General features: G+C 39.6%; 1 protein-coding gene across 5 annotated transcripts in view; it reads right to left on the reverse strand.

The window, feature by feature from the left end:
* Nucleotides 1-11,259: 11,259 nt before the first annotated feature.
* The window catches only part of ATP11A (ATPase phospholipid transporting 11A), a 234,905-nt gene continuing 220,290 nt past the window's right edge, over nt 11,260-25,874 (reverse strand). For 2 of the 5 annotated variants that reach the window (XM_037799867.1, XM_037799866.1), the window contains exons 27-29: nt 25,760-25,863; nt 22,751-22,916; nt 11,260-16,123 (exon numbers count right to left, since the gene is read on the reverse strand). In XM_037799867.1, coding sequence (XP_037655795.1) covers nt 15,866-16,123; nt 22,751-22,916; nt 25,760-25,863 — 528 coding nt within the window. In that variant the 3' untranslated portion in view covers nt 11,260-15,865. Of the gene's footprint in view, nt 17,881-20,010; nt 20,100-22,750; nt 22,917-25,759; nt 25,864-25,874 lie in introns of all 5 variants that reach the window. The other 3 variants (XM_037799870.1, XM_037799869.1, XM_037799868.1) reach the window with 3 other exon arrangements.

A 25,874-nucleotide genomic window follows, 5' to 3' on the forward strand; every position in this document is an offset into this window, starting at 1 on the left:
CTGCTCTACCGACCACCTGTTTCCCCATCTCTTTCCCTCTCCCCAGGCCTCTCTATTCCCTGAGACACAACAATATTGAAATTAGGCCAATTAATTCTCCTACAGTGGCCTCTAAGTTTTCAAACGAAGGGAAGAGTCACACACCTCTCACTTGAAATCAAAAGTTAGAAATGATTAAGCTTAGTGAGGACGACATGTGGAAAGCCAATACAGGCCGGAAACAATGCTTATTGCACCAAACAGGTAGCCATGTTGTGAATGCAAAGGAAAAGTTCTTGAAGGAAATTAAAAATGCTACTTCAGTGAACGCACAAGTGATAAGAAAGCAAAATGGCCATATTGCTGATACGGAGAAAGTTTTAGTGGTCTGGAAAAATGGAAGATCAAACCAGCCACAACATTCCCTTAAACCAAAGCCTAATCCAGAGCAAGGCCCTGATTTTCTTCTATTCTGTGAAGGCTGAAAAGGTGAGGAAGCTGCAGAGGAGAAGTCTGAAGCTAGCAGAGTTTGGTTTATGAGGTTTAGGGGAAGAAGCCATCTCTATAACCTAAAAGTGCAAGAGGAAGCAGCAAATGCCTATAGAAGCTGCAGCCAAGTTATCCAGAAGATCTGGATAAAGGTGGCTACACTAAACAACAGATTTTCAGTGTAGACAAAACAGCCTTCTATTGGAAGAAGATGCCATCTAGGACTTCTATAGCTAGAGAGAAGTCAATGCCTGGTTTCAAATCGTCAAAAGACAGGTTGATTCTCTTGGGAGGGGTTAATGCAGCTGGTGACTTTAAATTAAAGCCAATGCTTATCTACCATTCCCCAAATCCCAGGACCCTTAACAATTTTGCTAAATCTACTCTGCCTGTGCTCTATAAATGGACAAAGCCTGGATGTCCTCTTTACAACATGGTTTACTGAATATTTTAAGCTCATTGTTGAGACCTTTCACTCAGGAAAAAAAGCCCTTTCAAAATATAAGTGTTCATTGACAATGGACCTGGTCACCCAAGAGCTCTGATGGCGATGTATAGATTAATGTTGTTTTCATGCCTGCTAACACAGCACCCATTCTGTAGCTCATGGATCAAGGAGTCATTTTGACTTTCAAGTCTTATTATTGAAGAAATACATTTCATAAGGCTATAGCTGCCATAGATAGTGATTCCTCTGATGAATCTGGGCAAAGTCAATTGAAAACCTTCCAGAAAGGATTCACCATTCTAGATGCCATTAGGAACATTCATGATTCATGGATGAGGTCAAAATATCAATGTTAACAGGAGTTTGGAATAAGTTGATTCCAACCCTCATGGATGATTTTGAGCAGTGCAAGACATCAGTAGAAGAAGTAACTGCAGATGTGGTAGAAAGAGCTAGAGAACTAGAATTAGAAGTGGATCCTGAAGATGTGATCGAATTGCCACAATTTCACGACAAAACTTGAATGGATGCAGAATTGCCTCTTATAGATGAGCAAAGAAAGTAGTTTCTTGAGACGGAATCTACTCCTGGCGAAGATGCTGTGAGCATTATTGAAATGACAACAAAAGATTTAGAGTATAAGCTTAGTTGATAAAGCAGCAGCGGGGTTTGAGAGGATTGACTCCAATTTTGAAAGAAGTTTTACTGTTGGTAAAATGCCATCAAGCAACACTGCATACTACAGAGAAATCTTTCTTGAAAGAAGAGTCATTCGATGGGGCAAACTTCACTGCTGTCTTATTTTAAGAAATTGCCACAGGCACCCCAGCCTTTGGGAACCACTACCCTGATCGGTCAGCAGCCATCAATACTGAGGCAAGACCCTGCACCAGCAAAAGGATTATGACTTGCTGAAGGCTCAGATGATGGTTAGCATTTTTTAGCAATAAGGTATTTTTAAATTGAGGTATGTACATTGTTTTTTTTAGACATAATGCTATTGCATCCTTAATAGACTACAGTATAGTGTAAACATAACTTTTTATACATGGGGAAACCAAAAAATTCATGTGACTCACTTTTTTTGTGATAATCACTTTACTGCAGTGGTCTGGAACCAAACCTGTAATATCTTTGAGATGCGCCTGTACTTAAATATGTATAAAACTTGGAGCCATACAGACATTTTAAAATGTAGTTAGGAATCCTAAAATTATTAAGTAAATGACAGATACATTTGGCTACATTAAAAAACAAACTTTTTTTTCTTTGCCAAAAAGTAACATAATAAATTAAAAGACACATGGTATACTGGAAGGAAATATCTGCAATGCTGATGACAAAGGGAAATAGTTATCATGTATAGACAGCTCTTCAATACGACAAAAACAAAGAAACATAGAAAAATTGGACAATATTAATTTATGAAGGAACAAATGCAAATGGCCAGTATACACATGACATGTTCAATTTCACAGGCGCTAGGGAAATCCGATGGAAGTAATAATAACATATCAATTCTTACCCATCAGATTGGCAATATTAAAAAAGAGCAATAATTCTTACTGCTGAAAGAGATGGAGAGAATTGGATACTCCCCTATATTTTGGTGGTGAAAATGTACATTTTTACAGCCTTTTTGGGATAGCTACTAAAATTTAAAATAGACATATCCTTCAACCTACCAAGCCCACTCCTGGGGATCTAGACAATGGAAATAAAATCATCTGTTTGAAGATGTATGTATTAGGATGTTTGTATGAGGTTGAGCTCTTAGGGTACAAGCAACAGAAACTGATAGTTTTTAAGCAGAAGGGGAATTTATTGGAAGGTGTTCTAGTTTGCTAATGCTGCCAGAATGCAAACAGCCAGAGATGGATTGGCTTTTATAAAAGGGGGTTTATTTGGTTACACAGTTACAGTCTTAAGGCCATAAAGTGTCCGAGGTAACACATCAGCTATCATTTACCTTCACTGGAGGATGGCCAGTGGTGTCTGGAAAACCCGTTAGCTGGGAAGGCATGTGGCTGGCATCTGCTCCAAAGTTCTGGTTTCAAAAAGGCTTTCTCCCAGAACGTTCCTCTCTAGGCTGCAGTTCCTCAAAAATGTCACTTAGTTGCACTCAGGGTATTTGTCTTCTCTTAGCTTCTCTGGAGCAAGAGTCTGCTTTCAACGGCCATCTGCAAAATGTCTCTCATCTGCAGCTTCTGTGCTTTCTTCAAAGTGTCCCTCTTGGCTGTAGCTCCTCTTCAAACATTCACTCTCAGCTGCACTGTAGCAAGCTCACTCTTTCTGTCTGATCTTATATAGTGCTCCAGTAATTTAATTCAGACCCACCCAATGGGCAGCCAACACCTCCATGGAAATTATTCAATCATAGTCATCACCCACAGTTGGGTGGGGCACATTTCCACGGAAACACTCAAAGAATTCCAATCTAATTAGCACTGATAGGTCTGCCCACACAAGATTACATCAAAGATAATGGTGTTTGGGGGGACATAATACAATCAAACCGGCACAGAAGGGTAGTGGGAAGTTGTTAGAATTGATGAAGAGTCTGGAGAATGGGCAGACGCTAAGGCAAACGAGGCAGCAGGAGTTTCTAGCATGGATGTCCCTGCTGCCCCTGGCAGCACTGCCGAGGCTGGGGCTGGGGCTGTGATAGTTGTCTGGCTGTTGCTCCATGTGCTTCACCCCGCAAGTTCCAGAGGACAAGAGTGGCTGATTGCCTGAGGCTGGATCACATGCGGAGGGGGGTGGTGGATGGGGTGGGAGCGGGAAGAGGGAGGATTCTCTCCCTTCCAGTTTCCATTCTGAGGGAGAACGTGGCCTCCCACCAGCAAATGGGGTCTTTCCCAACTAGGAAGGGGTTGAGGTGTTAGGCAGCCCCCAAAATGTGGTGGTGGGGGGCAAATTTTCTTTTATAATTTATTATGGCATTGTTTGAGGGGGCAAATGCTGGAAACCAAGCAAGTGCTTGTAAATTGAAAATGATGAATGAAATAAATGAGGTGCACCCATGCCATGGAGTATTATACAGCCATTAAAATGAATGAATTAGAGCTAAGCCAAGTAACTTGGAGGAATTTCTGCCTTTTTGTTGATAGGTATGGAAAGCACAGTGCAGAAGAGTGCTTAAATATTACATTTTTGTAAAATAATAACAAAAATATTTTCCTCCATGTATGTGTATGTAATATGATGGTATGACATGGATGGAGTGAGACTAGGCTATACAAGCATGACAAATATTAGCTCCCTGGGGTGAGGGGGGCACACATAGGTTTCAGAATTTAGTAAGAATAAACAAAAACGGAACAAAAATGTATTAAGGAAAAGAACAAGCAATTGATAGTTGAAACAACAATGGTAAATAAATGCATAAACAGGCTCAACCTCAGAAGTATGCAGGGAAGAACATATTTAAAGAGAGTCTATTGTCAATGATCAGATAGGCAAAACAGTATAACTGAGTAAAGAGAGTTTTTAATAAGAAAAGGGGAAGCGGAGAGAGAAAAAGTTTGACTTAGGAAACAAAGGAGAATTCAGAGGACATTTCTGTAGCCTTGCTTAGTGAGGTTTCGCTCCTTGGGTGATGCTAGGAAATGAGTTTACTCATCAAGGGCATAAAGCCTACACCTATTCCCCAGCTCTGTGATTTTTCAGTTTATAGTAAGTAGCCACTAAGTCTTCCTCGGAATCCTTCAGAATAGGCCGACAAGCTGGTGTCCAGACAGAGGGGAACCTTGGCCAATGCTGGGTAGCCAGCTCGCCCTGGGCTTTCTAGTCATGTGAGCCAATAAACCCCTCTCGGCCTCCGCTTTTACCCCAGGCCCTTGCCCCATTCAGGCTGCCAGGCCTGACACCACCACTGGCCCGAGGGGTGCTGCGCTGGAATCAGGAAACAAAACCATCAGATCCTTGGCTTTTAAAACTGCACTCCAGCCTTGAGACAGACGACGCAGAATACCTGATGAGCCGTTTTTTTCTCACTTCGAGAGGAAACAAGTTGAGTCCTCTGGGTAGGACAGAGGAGTTGGAGGAGAGGCAAGAGAGCTAACTACTGTGAGGGGTGTGGTGCAGGCAGCTGACCTATGTCAGGCATCTTGTCCTTCCTGAGTCCTCCTAAGTTATCCTTCGTTCTTTTACATAAATGCATCTAGCTACCTAAGCAATACCCGCCATCATTTAAATGGTGCTCACCGCCATTTGTAAATGATCTTTCTTGGGCAGCTTCCTTTGCTTTTTTTGCTGAACCTCAACTTACTAGGCACATAAGTTAGCTATTATCATATAATCAAATTGAACTTTTTGTACAGAGTTTTCTGTAACATTCATTAAAATGGAGGAGCTTTTATGAGATGTTAGTTTGAAGGGCCCTGGTATTCTACAAACAGCTGACTTAAAACTGATTGTTCACTTTTCCTAATCAATTAAATAGAAGGCAGTGAGACCCATTGTATATACAACATATAACTAATATTACTTTTTCATTTTGTAGATCTCTCTTTCTCTCTCTATATATATATTGTGGTGGTATGTATTTGTAAACTTGAGCACCTTTTGAGAACTTGATTCCATCAAATATTCGTTTATCAAATTTCAATAAAGCTTTTTGGATATGTAGTACAAAATTCTATTCTTAAAATGTTTATGAATATTCAAATAATGGCATCTAATATTCTCTGATTTTCCCATTCATTTGTTTACTAATGCATTCAACAAATATTTTTTGAGTACTCACTACGAGTGAGGCACCGGGCTAAATGAGGCAGATACAATAGTGAGCAAAAACATTCAGCATCTACCTTTATGCAGCTTACAATTAGTGGGGAAGGCTGGCATTAATAAACACATTCACACAAATAGATTTAAGATTACAACCGTGATGAATGTATTGAGAACATAATGGGGGGAAGGAGGTCAATTGATAGCTATTAACACTTAGAATGTCTTAAGTCTAGTAGAAAACACTGATATACCAGGGGTGAGCAAACACGTAACTTGTTTTATATTGCTTTCCCACTGAGTGCAGGTAGGAGATAAATATTTATTTTTAAGTATGGTGACCATTTCTGCACAGCTGTGCTTATTTTTTGTACTATACTGTCCAATTAGCAATCTCCTTTTAGCAGTCTATGACAACTTACAAATGCTGAGAATGATTAGTTCTAGGGTTTCAATAAATTTAATTTCAATGTCAATATTTTAGCTTTCATTTACCCCTAAAACCTTAGCTAATTAAGGTATCATATTTATTTTTATCTCAGTTAACTCTTATATTTTTAGACTTTATAGATCTTTTAAAAATTCTAAAGGTCTTAAAAATGAACTGAGATACTCAAGAGGACCCATTTATTCTTAATCTTAAATCCTTTCACTCTGAATCTTGTAAAACTCAAGTGATTTAGAACATTGGTAAGTAATTTCTTCAAATTATGATTTTGTGGAAGTAATTTTAAGGGATAATATTCTTAATAAATAACATGTTTAGGAATCCATAATTCTCATTGAAGTTTCAACGAATAAATTAGAAAAGCACCTGTTAACGGCTCTATATGGTGTGAGATGTGAACCATACTCATGGCTTGTAGTTTGTCATGATTTCTCAAAACTTGCTGATGGGTCAATAACAAGCAAAAGGGAATAGAGATAAAAGATACGGTTATCTTGAATAATGTGCTATAATGTGTGAAATGTAAATTTCTCTTAACATCAAGCAGCAAGTGCTTACTCAAGACGAAATGGCTTTAGCCATGGCACCTGTTTTCTAATTATGGGGTTTGATTTCCTCATAAGATACTTCATCTGATTAATAGATAATGGGTTTCTAAGATTTTTGTTAGGTGTCTATCAGGTTTGATTAAGTCTAAGTAATGTATCTCATTGATGAGTTAGAAATTTGCTAGCTGATTAAATGTTCCTGAATAATTCCAACAACTCCCTGAATAATAAAAATGTACAAAAGTTAGTATTTCCCCTAAGGAAGTTAGTATAATTATAAAATTTTAAATGGTATTTCCTTAGTGCAGAGTATCGTGAAACTGTGTGTTAACCCAAGATTTTCCATGAATGAGAAAGCTTTATAATTTATGGCTGTTGATAATGTTAGGATAATGTCAAGTGAATGAAATGATTGGCCATTCAGGTAAACACAGGTGGATGGCACTGGTTGCTTACACCTGCTGAGCTTCACATCAAATGTGCAATCATTCAGCTTTAGAAAATGCAAGTGTCCTTCTCTGAATGTGCAATCATCCAGAGTGTCCCAGCTTCTAGGGTTGTGTTATGACACATTCAGTTCACCTGGGGCAGGTGTGTATATCAGATAGCCATAAAAAAGAGTTGGCTATTACTGGGTCCCTCAGATTCACTGTAAGCATTTACTTCCCATACAGGCCATACCATCTCATATGATGGTTCTGTATTGGCTATTGAGGTTTGGTCTATGATGATGATCTATTCATTCAACACATCTTAATTAAGCACTTACTATGTGCTGTTCTAGGTGGTTGGGGTCAGTGATTAAAGCAAAAGCTACCTGCCTTCATGGACCTTTCAAGGAGTGGGGTTGGAACGGGGAAGAGATGAGCAATAAAAAGCGAACAATAAACAAGTACGTATCATGGTACATTAGAAGGTAACAAACGCCTAGTAGAGCAGAGTCAGGGGCATTGGGAACGGGGGTGGAGGGGTGGGTACAAGAAAGGCAGTTTGAGATGCTGAGAGTTGAGCAAAGATTAAGGTAGCTGAGGAAGCCAGCCAAGCCTCTAGCAGGGGGAAGAACATTCCAGATGGAGGGAAGAGATGGCAAAGGCCCTGAGGTAGGGGACTGCATGCAGGGTTTGAGGACCTGCCAGGAGGCAAGAGGGGCTGGAGTGGGGACAGAATAGTGGAATGTGGGGTCCAAGGGCTTAGGGACCACTCACAGGGGCTCTCTCTCGAATTTTAGCCTGGGAAAGACTTGCACATCCCCGGAGATTCTGACCCAGGCCCAGGAAAGAGGACTTTCAATAAGTCCTGGGGAAAATGACGCAGGAGCTGCTGTAGGGGAGAAACCCTGTACAGGGCTGGGAGAAAGAACAGACCAGCCTGCTTCTGGCCATCTTCTCTGCTCTCCCCACCACTACCTCCTTCTTGAACCCTTTCCTCTGCCCTTTTGCTGTGTTTCCCTCCCATATGACGGGCAGTATGCTGTGAGATTGTTTTGTGTGTGTTTTCTGAGGAAATGAAGACCCTGGGTGGTTAAGCAGAGCGAGTAAGTAGAGTCAGGACTAGGATCCTCTGACGAGTCTTCCTTCAATGCCTTCATCTGGTGCCTTCATCACATTGCCACAGCCTCTTAGCGTGGTGCTTCTCCAACTTAGAAAGCATCATCTGGGGATGTTGTTAAACTGCAGATTCTGATGCAGCAGGTGTGGGATGAGGTAGATTCTGCATTTTCCACATGCTCCCAGGTGTGGCCAGGGCCGCTGTTCTGGAAACCACATTATTCAATAGTGTGGCTTGACTATTTCATAATTTATCACTGAGTTATCATCTCTTTAGGGACAGGGGTCACTGAGTCTTTACATTCAGTATTCCCCAATACATCTAAGGCAGTGCTACCATACAGCTGCCTGAAGTTTCATGCTCTTTGTTCAATTTACTTTTTGAACCATTGAAAAAGATCATTATAACCGCGAGACACACATTTATTCTGACCAGTTGCTCTTCTGAAATGAAAAAACTCTACGAAGAACATATATAAAAATTTTCCCATTTGATTTTATGGGGAACAAAACGTGCTGTGTTGGTATGGCTCACAAAATGTTTGGTATGGCTTGCTTCCCTGAAACAGCCTTGGAGGGAGTCAAGGATAAGATTATTTCTGGTATCACTCATTATCTGCTGACTTTTGTTAAATAATGATATAGTGTTTCTAAATGATTTAACATCTATAGCTTTTCGTGCGTTACACAAAATATCTGACAAATGGAAAAAATGGGTTATTAGCTGGAGGATGGGAAGAGAGCAGCTTCTAATCCTTAGTTCTTGTGTTTCTTCCTTGTCTTCCTAAAGCATTTTTCATCATACTGTAGTTCTCTGGGAACAAACTGAGTGGGGAAAAACCAGCTCATCATACCTTCTCCGGGGTGGTGGACTGAGAAAAGGAGGACCTTTTTTACAGCATCGAGAACGGAAGTAGCTGAGAATAGTTGAACTAGGACACGGAATTTCCTGGTTGCTGCCCCACAGATATATTCTGTGGCACTGGAAATAAACAAAGGTGGAGACATTGGAGTGAGACCACTGAGGAGCCAAATCTGTCTGATTTTATGGTTCTTTATGTCTTTAATTTTAGCCACCTACCATTTATGCTTTGCTTTTTTCCTCTACTTTCGGTTGATTTGAACTCAGGATATTTAATTTCTTAATTAGTACATTCAATTCAGGGGCAAAACTTTTCATAGGCAACTTTTAGAAAACAAGCTCCCTCCTGGTAAGATTGGTGGCAATCTTAATTTTTTTTTGCATAGCGCCTTATGTACCACCACCATGGGAAAGGAATAAGTCTTTATTTCTTACTATTATTAAAATACTTATCTTGGAAATTTGGGATTAAATGTGACATATTTATTGCAAGCTAATACTTATGTGTTCTTTCATTCTGGAGACCAGGGAGAGGTAAAGTGATTGTGGAAAGATCCACTCATATTTGGAGGCTGGGAGATTACTAAACAGCAGAATATTTTAAAAACGTCGCAACGGTTGTCACTTTCTATGGGACCAGACCTCTTCCATTACAAAAGTACAGCCTTCTTCCGGTCTCCTTTCCAAGCTTCCTACCCTTTACCCCCGAGCACATAAAAAGGGCAGCAGTTACTGTTTTTCCTGCTAGGAGACTAAAGATTACAGTAAGAGGTTAAAACCTATGACACGAAAAGATGGAATCAAGATCATGAAAAGATAAAAGGCAAACATTAAAACCGCAAGAATCAAAAGAACTAGAAGAAAATAACATTTTAAAATAAAGTTGAAGCTTAAAGATTTATTCATGCAATAAATATTTCCAGAGCACTCTCTATGTGCCAGAAATTGGGCTGAGACAAATAAAAAGCAGTCTCTGACTTCATGGGAATCTGGGAAGGGTTTCCTGAGGCTGTGACACTTGAGATAAGTAAAAATTAAAGAGTTGAACCAGGAAAGGAGAAATATCCTGGCCCAGGAGAATTCAAGCACCGGCCCTCAGGCAGAATGAAACTGTTACACTTCAAAGCAGGTAGCATAAACCTGGAAACACCCTAAAACCACCTGGGTGCCACCCCCATTAATCAGAAATCCCAGGAATTGAATCAGACGCCAGTATATATACACATTTTTGATGTCAATGTTTTCAAAAGCCCCACCTGCCCTCGTGATTCTATGTGCAGCCGCCTGGGTGGAGAATCGCTGCTTTTGGGGAACCTAAGGAAAAGTCACAGCTACGATGAGAATGACCAGACACCAGAGATAAAGGTGGCCAGTGAGCCCGTGGCCAGGCACGTGGGGACTCAAGTGGCCAAGAGGGGAAAGGAGCAGCAGTGAAGAGGGTTCAGGGGTGGGCAGACGAAGCCACAGAGCCCCCCAGAGGTCCAGGGTGGGGCCCGTTCCTGGCTCTCTGCAGGCAGCCCCCAGATTCTTCACTGGGATGGGAGTGGCCAAGAGCAACATAATAAAGAAGTTGGGTTTGACCAACAGAACCTAAGAGATTGGGGTTGGGTTTGCAGGGGCCCTGGAATCTGGAAGGGGAAGATAAGGGAGAAGAATCTAAACAGAAAAGACTAAGAAAGGGGAAGAATCTAGATGTAAAAGGGGAAGACCAGTCCATAGCAACGTGACAGCAGGCTGCCGCCTGGGGCAAACAGTGAGGAATTCTGCATTGGGAATGATCCGGAACCTGCAGAAGTTCAATATTTAAATTCCCTGATCTGTTTACTGCCTCCCAGCCCGCCTATTATCCCTCACGCCTCTGTACAAGTCTATCAGCACCACGGCCCTCTAGCATTGGGGCTCTGCTGGCTGAGGGACAGGGGCCAATGCACAGCACCGGGACAGACACAGGGCAAAAGGGAGCAAGGCGGGTTAGTGAGTGAGCCAGCGCGGCTCAGGAGCAAGACGCGGCAGCAGAAGCGACCAGAAGAAAGCAGGCCACCTCTCAGGCCACACATTCTCAGTGGAGGGGATTCTGGACTTCCCACAGTAGGTTTCCCACCTTTACCCCAAACAGAAACACTTCCACTTTGAAAGTGTTTACTACTGTTTTTGTTAACAGACAATTTAAGTCCAATATATATGATTTTTATTTATTTATAAAGAAATTAAACCAGACATTTTTTTTCTTTATTGCAAGCAGATTCAGTTCTCCTGCTTAGATAATCTACAGAAAAGTCCAATATAATTAATATTATCAAGTCATACTTTATCTACAGAAATAAAAGTTAAAAACAGTAGCATACAAAATAAACTTTACAGAAATGTAGGAATTGGTCTAATTCACAATTTAATATTCAAAGCAGGCTAATGAATTATTATCCAGTTAAACATTACTGTTTGGAGGCTGATTTATGATGTTAAATGCACCTACTATATTTAATATTTTAAAAATAAATTCCAGTATTTATGATGATGACAGCTATAGATAACCATTCATGTTAAATACATGGTGAAGATTCTCTTTTATTACATTACATAATGAATGGACATTTTAAATGGCAATGCATACACACATTATATTAAGTCACAGACAATATATGCATATTAAAATTCTGTATATTTCAATAAGGTAAAAAATAAAGCTATATAAACTGATCTTTAGATTTTTTTCTGCAAAAGTAGAATCACGTTTTCATAATACTTCCAACACATTTTCATTAAAGCTTTATTTATAGACACAACATCAGAATGATTCTCATTACCATTCACCTACCCTCTAGATTTAAAAAAAAAAAAATCCATTTGCCAACTTACATTTTTCCTGCTTTTAAAGTTATAATTAGGTAACTTCCAAAAGAACTGAAGACTGAAAGAAACTGCATACCAAAATGTTATATTAAGTTGTCAAATAAATAATATTAATTTTAAGATAAAATAGAAATGGTTGCATCAGTGCAAAACATATGAATATAGTGGTCTTAAAAAAAAAAAAAGGCTTAAAAAATTCCTTCAGGTTGCAATGAACACTGGCTTGATGCCTAAAAATTAAAAAATAGTTATAACAGCATTTATGAGATATTTTTGTAGTTAAAGCTGCAAATAGCCCAAAAAGCCAAACTAAGAAGTTATATAAAACTTGTTATCGTCTAAACTTGTCATTTTTTTTCACTCTCCTTCATCGGAATCTCCAAAATCTACTTACTTACTTAGTCCGTGCACATAGAAGTCATACTTTCAGTGTCTTATGAGAGCTACAACCCTCACAGGTATTTTTATTTGGTCTGCTTTCTTCACCCTTTTGATTCAAATACATAGGAATGGGTTGATGTGGATTTTAATATGAGTTGCCAAGAAAAAGGAAGGCTTTTTTTTTCCTAGCTGACATGCGGCAGAGGGCTAGCCACTTCTGATGTGGCAATGGTCTATGTTCCTAGAAGCATGATAGGATGTGGAGCCTTGGTGGATTCCAGATTCTGCTTTCTGGCCACCTCATATGAATGCTGACTTGCAATGGAGGTTTAAATGGGGGAGGTGAACTTCCCTGAAAGAGAAAGAAGTTAGTCCTGGACACTGCTACATCCTTCAATGAGTAGCTCTTAGAATGAAGCCCTGGCTTCAAACCCCATTGCCTGCTGTGCAAAGGCTTATGGATGCTTTTGCCAGAAAAAGCCTCTTCTTACTAATGAGGCATAGAAAGATTAAGAAAGCCTGATCTTTCCAGATATGGGTAAAGGTTCCTTGCAGGGTCATCTTAGGAAGAAAGATGGGAAGTTCAGGATTTACGGAAAGTATACAAGTGTAGGTTTTTGTGTGTGTAGATACATGTTTGCACACATGTATGCATATGGCTGTGAATGAACTTGGAGCTAAAAGCAAGAGAATACAAATATAGTCAGGACTACTCATGCATTTATATAATGATTTGCTTTTAAGGGTATGGAGTGGGAATTAGGGACCATATCGTCAGATCAACATGGTAAATTACAGGTTGATAATTTATTAATATATGTAATAGTGGACAAGATCTTCAAAAATAAGAAAAATGCCTAAAGTTGACATTACTTGCTTTGGTTTAAGGCAAGTTAAATACTAACTATCGTAAGATGAAAAATCTAATTAAATTATATCTGAAATGTCATTTCAATGGGGTTCTTCTTTTCCTCTTTTTATTTTTCTCTTGCCCCCTTATGCACTTCAGATGATAAAAAGCACATTCATATGATAATTTAACAAAATTTTTTACAAGATATTTTAGAGAGTGTAAAAGTTTAGTGACTTTCATATTGAGACTTGAATTATCAGAGGTATGGGGTAAATGTCTAGAATAAACAGGCAGGACTGGGATCCAGCATATTTAACCATCAGCTAGAATCTTTTACTTTTAAGGCTGAAGAATGGAAATTAAAAACAAAACAAAAGCAGAAGAAGCTGCAGTGAATTATGAAGAAAAAGCATAGCAAATTACTGTACTCTAATTATGCCTTTCAATTAATTACTGCCATCAGATACCAACAAATTAAGAGGTAAAGAGAATAAAATCAGATCTGAAAGTCTCATTCATCAGATATTGAAACATTCAGCCAAAACTCTCACCAGAATTTAAATGTAAAGTGGTCAAATTTTCATAAACTTAAAAAAAGTTTTGAAAACATACTTTAAAAATCAGATATGGTATGGTAACAAAGAAATGCATAAAAGAGGTATAAATAGCTATGAAAATACTTCAGTGCAAAGGCAATTTTAAGGTTTCTAAAAAAATACATTACAAATAATTTGTTAACTAAACATACAGAGAATCTGTCGCCCCTATAGTATTACCTTTATACCCAGGTAAGGTTCTTAAAAATCAGTGTAGAAACGCACACACCTTTGATTGGCATGGTCAGGTTTGGACGGTGCTGTGACATGACATTGTGATGTCACATGACAGGGCAGTGGGAGGGGAGCACAAAGGGCTTTAAGGAAATGGTAAAGACAACCTTTAAGACAAAAATGGTGTCCTTCCTCTCGATTCTTATACTCAGTCAAACCTTCATTGTCCTAATCTTTGGTATGGTGTTTATATTTCACTTTAATTTACTCCAACCACTTTGTGTTCATGGTTCTTACTGTTAATTCAGTTCTCCTTGTGGAGAATAGTTCAAATAAATATTTGATAGATGAGACATTATACAACGTAATTGTGAGATCTAAACTTCCACAAATATCTAATGTCAGACATCTCAGACACAGATCTCAGTTTTCACCTATGAAAGGCCCCCAAGTTTTACAACAGGAAATCTAGCAGTGGGCAAGGTATTTATTTTTAGTTTCTGGGTGAAGCTTTTCTAAAAAGCCACCAGTTTTAAAGTCTAAAGTTTGAATCTCAAACTGAAATGTCTTATTAAAGGACCATCAAAGTTATGTTAAATAGAATTATGGATCATTGAGATTAGGCTAAAGTTTTTCTAGAAACAGAAATACTGGTACAGAAAAGTAACAGGAATTCTATAAAAAACAAAACAAAACAGCCTTCTGATTGTTTCCCCACCCCAAATAAAACAACAAAATTGTAAGACAAACGAGAAATACATGAAAAAAAACTCAGAGCACGTTATGGTAAAAATTATAGTGCAGTGGAGGAAGTGTAAGATGCAGATACTGCTTTCGGAAAACTGCGAGGCCATCTCGTCATCATACCGATTTCAGTCTGAAATAGATTTGGTAGAATATCACCCCCTCGTGGCCATCTCTCAATAATTACCGTGAAAGGGGCATCTGACCATTACTGCCAAATATTTACCCTAGGGCATCCAAAATCAACACTCTTTTCCCTGAAACGTGTGAAATTAAAATTTTCCAATAATAGTAAATTAATAAAATTCATCCTTGGGAGGGTGACAGACAAATATCTCAAAACTACTACTGGAAAAGCTTAAGTTAACAGTCTTACCTATTTCTCACACATGAACACTTGTTTTTCCTCTACAGAGGCAATTGGGTGATGGGAAAGGAAAAGACATCGACAAACTCAAAAGCATTCCAAAACATGGGATTAACACCTGATTTCAGCAAAAGGAACTCAGAATCAGACAAAACCCATTAAAAAATCAGCTTCGATATGTAGAAAGTGAACAAACATAAGCAACAGCAAAGTCTTTGATTCTAATGGGGAAATGGATACACAATTATTTGAATATCTAATTTGGCCACGTCCAAAAACAGAAGTATCAGAGGGTTTCTTGAGAAAAGGTAGTGCAGAGACAACAACCTATTCTACACAGAGAGCACAGGAGGTGAGGGTGAATAAAATGAAAGAAACACAGGTTATCATACATGCTAAAAATGATGGTCACTGGGGATATGTGAGGTGACAGCTTCCGGCTCAAAGCTGAACTGCTGATCTCAAAACGTAGATCATTTGATGAGCTATTCTCTTCAAGTAATACCAAATGACAGAAGACAACAGAAGGGATAAGAAGGCAAAAACTAGGACGTGGGGTGAAGAGAGCTTGTGCTGCTTCCCAGCCTTACAGTACCAGACTGTGCAAAATGTCCTTCCATTTAGCAGTCCAACTAAATGCACAGAGAAAAATATGAGTGACCACCAGGCTTGGAAAAAATTATAATCAAAGTGCTCAGTCTAGGCTGTCAGAGCTAAATGCCTTTTAGAACAAGTCCTGTTACACACTTCTCTCCTCCTCTGGAAACAAAGGCAAAAACACACACATATACAAACACACATACACTCAAGAATGCAGTTCTTAAAGGCTTGAATTGGTGATCTGTCTATCATACAGGTGTTTCCAAATTGCACCCATGAAGGTAGTGTCTTGAACCGGAACTCCAATGGTTATTTGAAATACCAAAAATGGGTGAGAGCACAGAACACTCCTTGCTATTCCAGAATGTTAACATCACTTTCTTAGAGCGGGGACTAGACCTTGTGGCTAAGGGGCTGGTGAGTTCATTGCTCCGATAGCCTGGGCTTTGTAGAGAGGCAAGAGGGGTGAATTCTGAGACATGGTCCTGACACTGCCGGGATGTGGTCTGTCAAGGAAAAAGCAAAAAAATATAAAGTCAGTCTCAGGAATTAGCACTGTTCACCACCCTGAGACTCCTATCTAAAACTGATTTCTGGCCTTTCTAAATGGAGTCAAATACTACTACTTTCTGTAGGAACTGGTAGGCTCATTAGGTAATCAATTTTCATTATAAAAGACAGGTCAGATGGTAGCCATCTCATTTCAATATTCTAGAGAGAATATTCTAGGTATAAATCTCTCTCTCTTTTTGGTGTCAACAGGGTGACATTCCTTCACTCCAGGTTTGATTATTAACAAAAAAGAATTGGGAGATAAAGACATGAGACTTACTTCCTTTAACTGTCATAATCATTTGGTAAAAGCTCAAAAGCCCTAAAACTAAGTAAAGTTTGATTCCTTTAACATAAAATTATTAAACTACTACCACAAAGGCAGGAAGACAAGGACTCACTGATGTCAGTGTATCCTCCCCAACCCCCACCAGTGATCAGGGTGGACATCACACTGACCAAGCACATCTCAAGCGTCTTCTGCCCACTGTTATTCTTGTACATGCCACAGATAAATCCGATTTTTGAGATTTCTTATTAAAAGCCAAACAAGGCCTAGGACGTGCCATAAACGTCATTAAATCTAACAAGGCCTCGTGAGAATATTGGGAAGTGTACAATCCAAATCTACTTTAATGAAATAAAAATTCCCCACGTATGAATACTTTTAGATAGGGAAGTCAGATGACAAAGGTACTTGTCAAACCCTGAGAGGTCTAGATCAGAAAATGCCTCATGAGCATAGCTACTTACAATCTCCACATTTTCAGACAGAACACATTAGTTACGTATGTTTCAGCTAGGACAATGGACTCATACCAAATGTTTAAGTGGGTTAATGTTCAATGCAAGGAATGGATATTCCATTTTTTATTTCAAAGTAGTGTCTTTCTTCACGGACCTTTTAAATGAAGCTGTTTCCACCACAGAGGATTACGGAGGAGCTTATTTTCTGGCAACTCTGGACACTGAACATGGCCAGTGGAGCTGAAGTTGCATATATGCATGTTGAATAACGTCAGCCACAGCACGCATACATACATGTGGGTGGGCATGTGCTTATACACACACATGCGTGCATAGATACAATACCCATGTGTGTGGGTATGTGTGTATACACACATGCGTGCATAGATACAATACCCATGTGTGTGGGTATGTGTGTATACACACACACGTATGCAGATACAATACCCGTGTGTGTGAGCATATGTGTATACACACACACGTGTGCAGATACAACACCTGTGAATGCGGGTATGTGTGTATACACACACACATGCACAAATACCCATATGTGCAGGTATGTGTGTATACACACACTTGTGCACAGATACATGTGTGTGGGTATATGCAAATACACACATGTGTGCATATACACAATACACTACCATATGTAGTGAAGTCACTCTCAGGCATGCTACTTACCTGGGATGGTAAATACATATATGTGTGTAAAAAAAATGTGTTTTTTCATCATTAATCTTTGTTCTCAAAGATGGCACAGCACAGCAAAAACTTTGGAGGAAAAACGGACAGTTTCCAAGAATCACAGCACACCAAGAAAAGTGATGCCCAACTTGGCAACATCTGTGCAATACTGTTACCTATCATTGAGCTAATTATGCTTCGGAAGTTGTAAGAGGTTCTTCAGAAGTGGCCCATCGGTGCTCGGCACTGCACTTACAGATGCTTTATGTTTCATACTCTTCTGCAAGGATGAGGAAAAACACTGAGACGGTTGCTGCATACATCAGGGAAACATGAATGTCCAAAGTGGAGAGCAAAAATCCAAACCGGGCACTGTTTTCGATCTTAATCAAACCAATTCATAAAACTGTCAATGCTATGTTCTTCCATAAAGAGCAGCCAAAAGTTCTCTGAGAAGAAGGAATAGTGGGGGTTCTACCCTGTGCCCCCCTAACAGAAGAATTCTGGCAGAAACGGAATTCTGAGGATATAAGTAATGGTGCTCAAAGTGCTTGCAGAGCAAAGTGAGGGAGTGTCTGAACATTAAAGATTTTCCAGTTGAACTTTATTAGTTTCTCAATAACAAGGATTGAAAGAATTTTAAGAGTTGAAAGAACTGCAGCCTTATTAGCAGGTCTGAACTGGCAAAAAGTTTCTTGGTGAGGAGAAGGATGAACTAAACAGATGATGGAGCTGTTACCCTCTGCGGGGGTGGGAATATATATATGAACCCTGGCACACGTGATGTTTTTCTTTATAACAGGAAAAGGTTAATAGGAAAAAACCATCCATTTGAAGTATAATATATTGCACATGGGATTAGTCAAATGTTTGTTCCTCCAAAGTTTTGCAGAATTCTGGGCGTTTGTTTTTATGTGCCAAGAATGTGCTGGCACACTAGTGCTCTTTATTAAGGTGTGATGATGGCTGACCCTGCAGATGATCCCACCCAGGGGCTTGGAGTCCTCACGCCCCTCGTGGCTTTGGAAGCCGGAGAGCGCCCAGTGACGACCTTCTCTAAGCAGCAAGGGCCTGGCTTCCGCAAATGCTCAGAAGCAAATCAACTCTTAATAAACCCTGTCAATAACTGGAATATTTATTTTTAGACCAGAGTTGGCATTAAATCAATTTTGTAAGCACCTCCTGTGACTTATTCAAGTATTCCTAATAATTTCATCCTAAATGTTTTCAAGTATATAAACAGTGAGATGAAATTACCTAATTTATTTTAACAAATTCTGGTGGCATCAGATTAGAAAATTTTTGATTGCTACTAATTTACCTGGAACTTAAAAGTGTACTCTCTTGTTAGCTAAAAAACAGTGTTTAAAATGTATAGAAGATGAGCTGTTATTAAAAGGAAAAAAAAAAGCCTTTTTCTTGCTTTAGACATTTTCCTATTTAATAAACTGCACTGGCAAATAGTATCAAATATGCAATTTCAAAGGATCATTAATTTTGAGGTATACATAAATATAGCATTTAGGTACATGAATAAACAACTAAAAAAAAAGAGAGAAAACCATTTCTAGCAAAGATCTGTTTCTAGACAAATGATCTGCTCTTGGCTCTGGATGAAAAGGCTTTCAGAGCTAACATCTGTCATGGGAAAATGCTATGCAAATGGCTCTATATTCCTGAGAAATTGGCCACAATAGTTATTTAAAGCAAGTTAGAAGGCTTTTTCTAAAAACCATGAGATTTTTCTCCATCTTTATCTAGAGTAAGCATGGCTCAGCCTGTCTTGACTTTTCTGCTAATGTTCTATGGGACCCTGAGCAAATCACTTAATCTCATGAGTCCTCAGTTTCCTTATCTGCAAAATGAGGAGGGTGACAGCGACCTCCCAGGGTTGTGGTGAGTTCCCAGAAGTGCCTGTGCTGAGTGAATTCTGGTATACTGCACACACAGCGGTGCTGCTGTTCATTGTTTACAGGCTGTGGAGAGAAGGGTGGCACTGATAAAACGCTGCTCAAGGGCGTTTACAATGTGGTCAGCAGCTGACTTATGAACTGCAAACACCCCAACCTTCATGTATAGGTAGCCAATCTCCAAATACAAGTGTGAGATTAACATGGCACAGCTCTGAGCCATTAACTGCACCTGAGATGTCATCTAACCCTCACTGGTGGTACAGGTGAAATTGGATACTCCTAACGGATACTGAGAAAGAAAATTGGTTAACAGCTATTGAACAGCCCATGCTCAATGTCTACATCCCAGGATACATTTTATCACAATATTTCTTGATGTGGTGGTTGTGATAATAAGTGAGAGAGTGTAAATTTGATACCTCTTGATAATAAAAGTAAACCCTCTGCTGTCCTGTGGATATAATCCCAAACATACAAAAAGGCAGAAAAAGAGTCACCTTGTGATCCATTAGAAACTCAGACTGCTGGAAGTCTGAGAAAGCATAAAGATGGTGGACTGTTCAACAGAAAGGCACTGATGTTTAGTCTGCTAGTCCCAGAAGGTTCAGGAGGGGCCCATGCACATCATTTACGTTTAAACAAGGCAGTGGTTATTTAGGCAAAGCAGGTTGGAAGACAAAAGGAAATGTGGAAAGGAAAAAGAGAAACAACACAGGGTGGTGAATGCAGTTAAAAGTAACAACTTTCTAGTGCATATTAACGGTGATTACACTAAGCAAACAGACTTTGGCATTGTGAAGACTGAAATAATCATTTGTTCATTTTCAACCAAGGACACTACCCAATTCTATCCCAGCATTATGCCTCCTGGGTTTTGGTTTATGTTTGAATTTTAATAAGGGTTACCCCTGACCCTCATGGGCCATAAAGGTCAACAAAACCAGCAAGAATGAGATGGGAAGGAGCCACATTAGCATTTCCAAAATGTGTTTTAAGGAAGACTAGTTTCAGAAAATGTTCTGTATCAAAAGCAGTTCTGTAGTCAAATATATTTGGGAGACACAGCATTCTGTCTATCCCTCTTGAAAACTGAAATGCACATTAGCATATTAAAAGCTCCGAGAAGTCTTGCAGCAAGACACTCTTGTAACAATGTTTAACTCCACAGTTCTCAAACTTAATTGACCTTGGCAGTCTTCTGATTAGTACCTATTGATCAAGTGTTCCACAGAACACAGTTTCAGAAATACTGATCCATGTTACTTAACTGCCGATGCAAGGTTCACCCATCACCCCTAGCCAGCAGGGACCCACACTCTCTTGGAGTCAAACCCATAATTCTACCCAGTCTTGCCACACAGTCTATGGTATATTTGTCATGTATTTGCTTCTACCATGAGCTGCATTGCTAGAAAAGAGCTCATGAAGTAAAGATTTCATTTAGGAAAAAAGTGATGTTCTACTGCTGCCCAGAGGTTGGAAAAAAAGAGGATGGGGTGCTGCTGGTTGGATGGGGTGGTGTGGGGTGGTGATTAACGAAGTTCTCCATTAAAAATAGTGGGGCAGCTGAGTCCCAGGGATACTTTCAGAGTTTCTAGCTTTCAGTGAACACTAAAGCTGGCCCTACTGTAGCTGGTCAGCACTGATATTCTTTACTCCCTTGTTCAGAAATCCTTTGGGAGAGTTGTTTCTGGGGACCTCACATTCTGGAAGGGAAGGGCGTAATTTATACTCCTGCTATATTTCTCCTGCTTGTGATAAAAGGGAGAAAGGGCTCACGTTCCTAAAAACATACCTAGTCCTATACCACATTTGTTTAAGGGCAATAACTTTTATAGTTATAGTTTACAATAACTTTAAGGGCAATAACTTTTATAGTTATAGTTTTACAGGAACAATTTATAGTGGAGTTGTAAATCAATATTTTTTACTATGACTGAGAAGAGATTTCTTCATCATGAGTTTTTGTTAAGCACTGATTTTATAAACTCTGGCAGGAGGCATAAAGAAGGGAAATACTTAGGAACTGGTAGATTGGGATTTCAATATTTCAAAATTAGCACAAAACCTCTAAGACAGCTTATAAACAAGGATTTAATTTGGATTGTTTGGGAGTAATAATGATAGAGGAGCCATATGCAATAAGATGTACTATATCCATTCTAACCCCAACACAGAGCTACCTATTCTCCATCGCAAACACTGGCCAACACCATTTGGAAAATTAAACCACGGATATCATCTAAGTTTCTAAAGAGTGAATGAATATGAGTCCGGAAAAAAAATTTTCTGGGGCTGGATCTTGAGAATCTGCATTTTAAATAAACTCCCTGAGGGATTCTAACACGGGTGGTCCCTACACCACAAAGTGAGGAAAAAAATAAAAAATTGCTCTTAATCAATATTCAGGTTTCCTGCAAAAGAGCAAGAAAGGGGAGAGCTGGTGGGGAGTAGGTGGTTATGCAAATCCTCCCCCTGGTTTAGGGGTTGGAGGGCCACCATTTTCAGCCACCGGGGTCTGCTGTGTGGTGAGGGGAGGAAGCCCCCACTTAATGCTCCATGACATGATGACGCCAGAGCTGTGGCTGCTCCAGGTGAATGTCAGGGACGTGTGCAGATGGAAGGATGTGTGCAGATGGAGGGACGTGTGCAGATGAGAGACGTGTGCAGATGGAGAGATGTGTGCAGATGGAGACGTGCCACCCCGAGAACACAGGTGAGAGCCAAATAATCACCCAAGCCATTTACTACACAGCTATTTGGTGCCCTGGACCCAAGCAAGCATTTTGCATGTGTTCTCTCCAGAACCCAGAATTGAGTTTGTTGGCCACAGTTTGGGGAGTGTGGAAAATAAGTAGCCCTATCACCAACCAACATCTCCCACCATCAATGCTAAAATTTTGAGCCAAATTCACTACTCTGGAAAATTATTTTATTTAACCTTTAAAGGAATGATGAATAAAAATTATTTTTGGATTTACATAAAATAATTTGTCTTTTGTATTGGCTTTTTCTCTGTTTTCTAAAAATTTCAGCTGCCCAACTGCTTAGCTCTAAATATACAATTAAACATTGGACATCCTGAATTTTACTCAATTTAATGTTTAAAATCATGTATCATTCTGAAATTCCTAAGTAACAGTTGGACGATCATACTCCCTTTTATAATGATTATTTCCCCATCTTAAATCTAGAAAGCTAAAGGTGACACGCTGCAGGGGAGAAGGGCCCTCCTACCTGGGTTCTTTCTGTTGCGGTCGGCCACAGCTGCCTGCACAGAACTTTTTTGAGAACGTCAGGAAGGAGGCTCACAGTAATTAGGAGAATGATTGCCAGCCAGGCAGGCCCGCTAGACAACATCTGTATAAACACATAGTACATCCTTTGATAACTGAGGAATGGCCTAAAGGATTAAGGAGAGAAAAAAAAAAAAGGTTAGGTCAGAAATTATAAGGAGAAACAACGAAAACCTGTTACCTATTTTCTCTACTTGCATGGAAAGGCTATTTGTTCTGGTAATTTTTACCTTTTATCACTAAGAGTTATTTTTTCTGAGTCAATGGGCAAGCCATTTAAGCCTGCCTGCTTTGAATTTATCATATAAAATATGGGACTTAGTACTTCCTTTATAATACTGGGATATTATGAATATGAAAGGGACAGAAAAACTCTATGAAGTCATCCCAAAGGGAAAATATAAGTCCCTGAAGTTCAATTTCATCAAATAAAAAAACACTTCAGTAGGTGATTTTTTTTCAATCCCAGAACCACAACCTGCTCAGTGGTTATTAACACGGAGAAGATGTACAAGAGTTCTGATTAGCAGAGCTATAGTTAACTACATACAGCTTACGCTATAGAAATATTTAAGTATTTTCTATAAAACTGCAGACTACAAAATGATTTTCCCACCAGGAAAATTTATAATTCACAGAAACTATCTATATAGGGTTCCATGAAAGAAACTGGAAAAGAATGCAGGTACTAATGATATAATTCTTTGCTTGAGTTTCGCAATTCCATTTTTCATACACTTTTCAACTAACATTTATGGATCACCATTTATGTGCCAGCTACCATGCACAGTATTAGGGATGCAGAGATGACATCCCTACCTCCAAGAAGCACACAGCAAAATTGGGGGTGTAGACAACCAAACAGAAAATTAGAACACAGTGTGGAGAGTTTAATGATAAAGGCATGCACAGCATGCCACAGAAACACTAAGAAGACTAGAAGCTCCTGGAAGGGCTTCCTGGAAGAGTTGACATCTAAGATGATTCCTGAATGATAGAAAGTTGGTGTTCATCACCAAGTTGTATATATGACTTGTTCCTAAATCTTTATGCATGGTGAGATTTTATGTCATATTTCTGTTCCTGCAAGTATGAGACCTGGGAAAGAAGAACTAGTCAGTCTTAGTGCCAAAATTCTAGGAAATAGGATTCCAGGGATTTAAAAAAAAAAAAAAAAAAAAAAGAGCTTCTCGGATTCTTTATCAAGGACTACAGAGAGTCACAATGTCTAAACCCCATGGTCCCAAGAACTAATCAGAGAAGTTTTCAGGATGAAATCTTCCTTTTATAGCCATAGCTTCTGAAGTTCACTAAAGCTACACAGTTCTTTAGTTTTGGGCAGGGCTATTGGAAACCCACCAAATGTTTATCTAGTTTTTCTGAGTTTCCAGGTCTCAAAAGAACCATGTAATACATGTCTTTGGTCACTAGGGGTCACCAATTGAACAAGAGAATTGAGACACCCAAAATTAGGGACAATAATTGATCATGGAGCATTTTCCTTCTTTTTTTCTCCCAGAGGCTGCCTACTATGTTCCAGGTACTATGCTCAGTATTGTAGATACTGGAGTATTGGGGTAAAGAGGAAAAGGCTTCTGGCTTTGAGATCAGACCAGTACTAGGGCAAAGCAAGCATGTAAAAGTGGAGGAGGCACTCACTCTCATGTTCCAGGCCTAGGTGCCTGCTGGCCTTACCCTAGTTCCCACCAGGCTCAAGAAATCCTCAGTCTTACAGAGAAGACAGAAACGTAAACACGAGAATAACAGAAAAATACAGTAAGTGTTGTAACAAAAGCCTGGATGAACGCGTAGGGAGTGCATGTCTACTGCATGGCCCATGACGGTCCGGCAGCCCAGAGAGGGAAGCACCGGAGCCCAGAAGGACACCAGGTGGGCTAATTGGGAAGGATGTTCTGGGCAGAAAGAGGCAACCCTGACTGATGTCAAGCCCAGCCACATCCCCGCCTCTTCAGGGCTAACCAAACCAACATCCGCTGCCGACTGGTTTATTAAAATAGTCTCAAAACTGGTCTTCTGTTTTACTTTTGCACTCATCAATTCATTTTCAACACGGCAGCCACAGTGATCTGATTCTGTCGCTCCTCTGTTTAAAATCCTTCCATGACCTACCACTATCCTCAGGCTAAAGTCAAAGCCCTTACCTGGCTTATGAGGTCCAGTGGGACCTGCCACTACTTAATTCTCCAACCTTACCTCATGCCAAGCTCTGCCAGGCTCACTCCTCTCTGAATATACTGGCTTCTTTCACCTCCTAAGTGCCTTTCTGCCTCATGGCTTCTGCATATGCTGTTCCCTCGGGCTGAAACAGAGATCCTTTCCCTAACAGTGGAGGCTCTGGGGTCAGACGGACTCAGCTCCAATTCCAGCTCTGCTGCCTTAGCAACTGTACAGCCTCAGTTTTATCATCTGTCAAATGTGGAGACTATGGTTGTGGTGAAGGTTTTATAAATGAGACACAGCACAACACATAAAGCACTTAGCACTGTGCCTCATGCTAGTGAACATTTAATAAATGTTAGCTACTATGATGAAAATGATGATTTTCTTCCAAAGTTGTTTAAAAGATCACTTTTTTTAAGAAGCCATCTCTGACCTTTCCATTTGAAACAGACCCTTGCTATAGCATCCTGGTGTATTCCTGCATGTAACTTATTACAACTCCATTATTTCTCATATATGTTATTACTTAGCATCCGTCTCTCCCATTGAGAATGTAGGCTCAAAGGAACAGGGGCCACACTGTCTTACTCCCCCTACTGTACCTTTGGACCTAGCAGAATGCCTGGCAAACAGGAGCATTCAACAAATACTTGCACAAATGAACGAGGTTACCTGCACAGAAATGGCCTATTGAGCCCTTCATGAAAGATACTACAATACTACAGGACTATAATATTACATAATTACATAATAGTTATTAAATTCATACCAGATAATTCCTCCCCAGAGCAGGGAAAAGACAATGTAGAATAGCAGTGAGCCCCAAATAACAAAATGGTTTATCCAAGTCCAATAGTGTGTATCTAATGCAAGCTAAAAGAAAA

The sequence above is a fragment of the Choloepus didactylus genome, chromosome 12 (genome assembly GCF_015220235.1).
Source record: "Choloepus didactylus isolate mChoDid1 chromosome 12, mChoDid1.pri, whole genome shotgun sequence".
Classification (NCBI taxonomy): domain Eukaryota; kingdom Metazoa; phylum Chordata; class Mammalia; order Pilosa; family Megalonychidae; genus Choloepus; species Choloepus didactylus.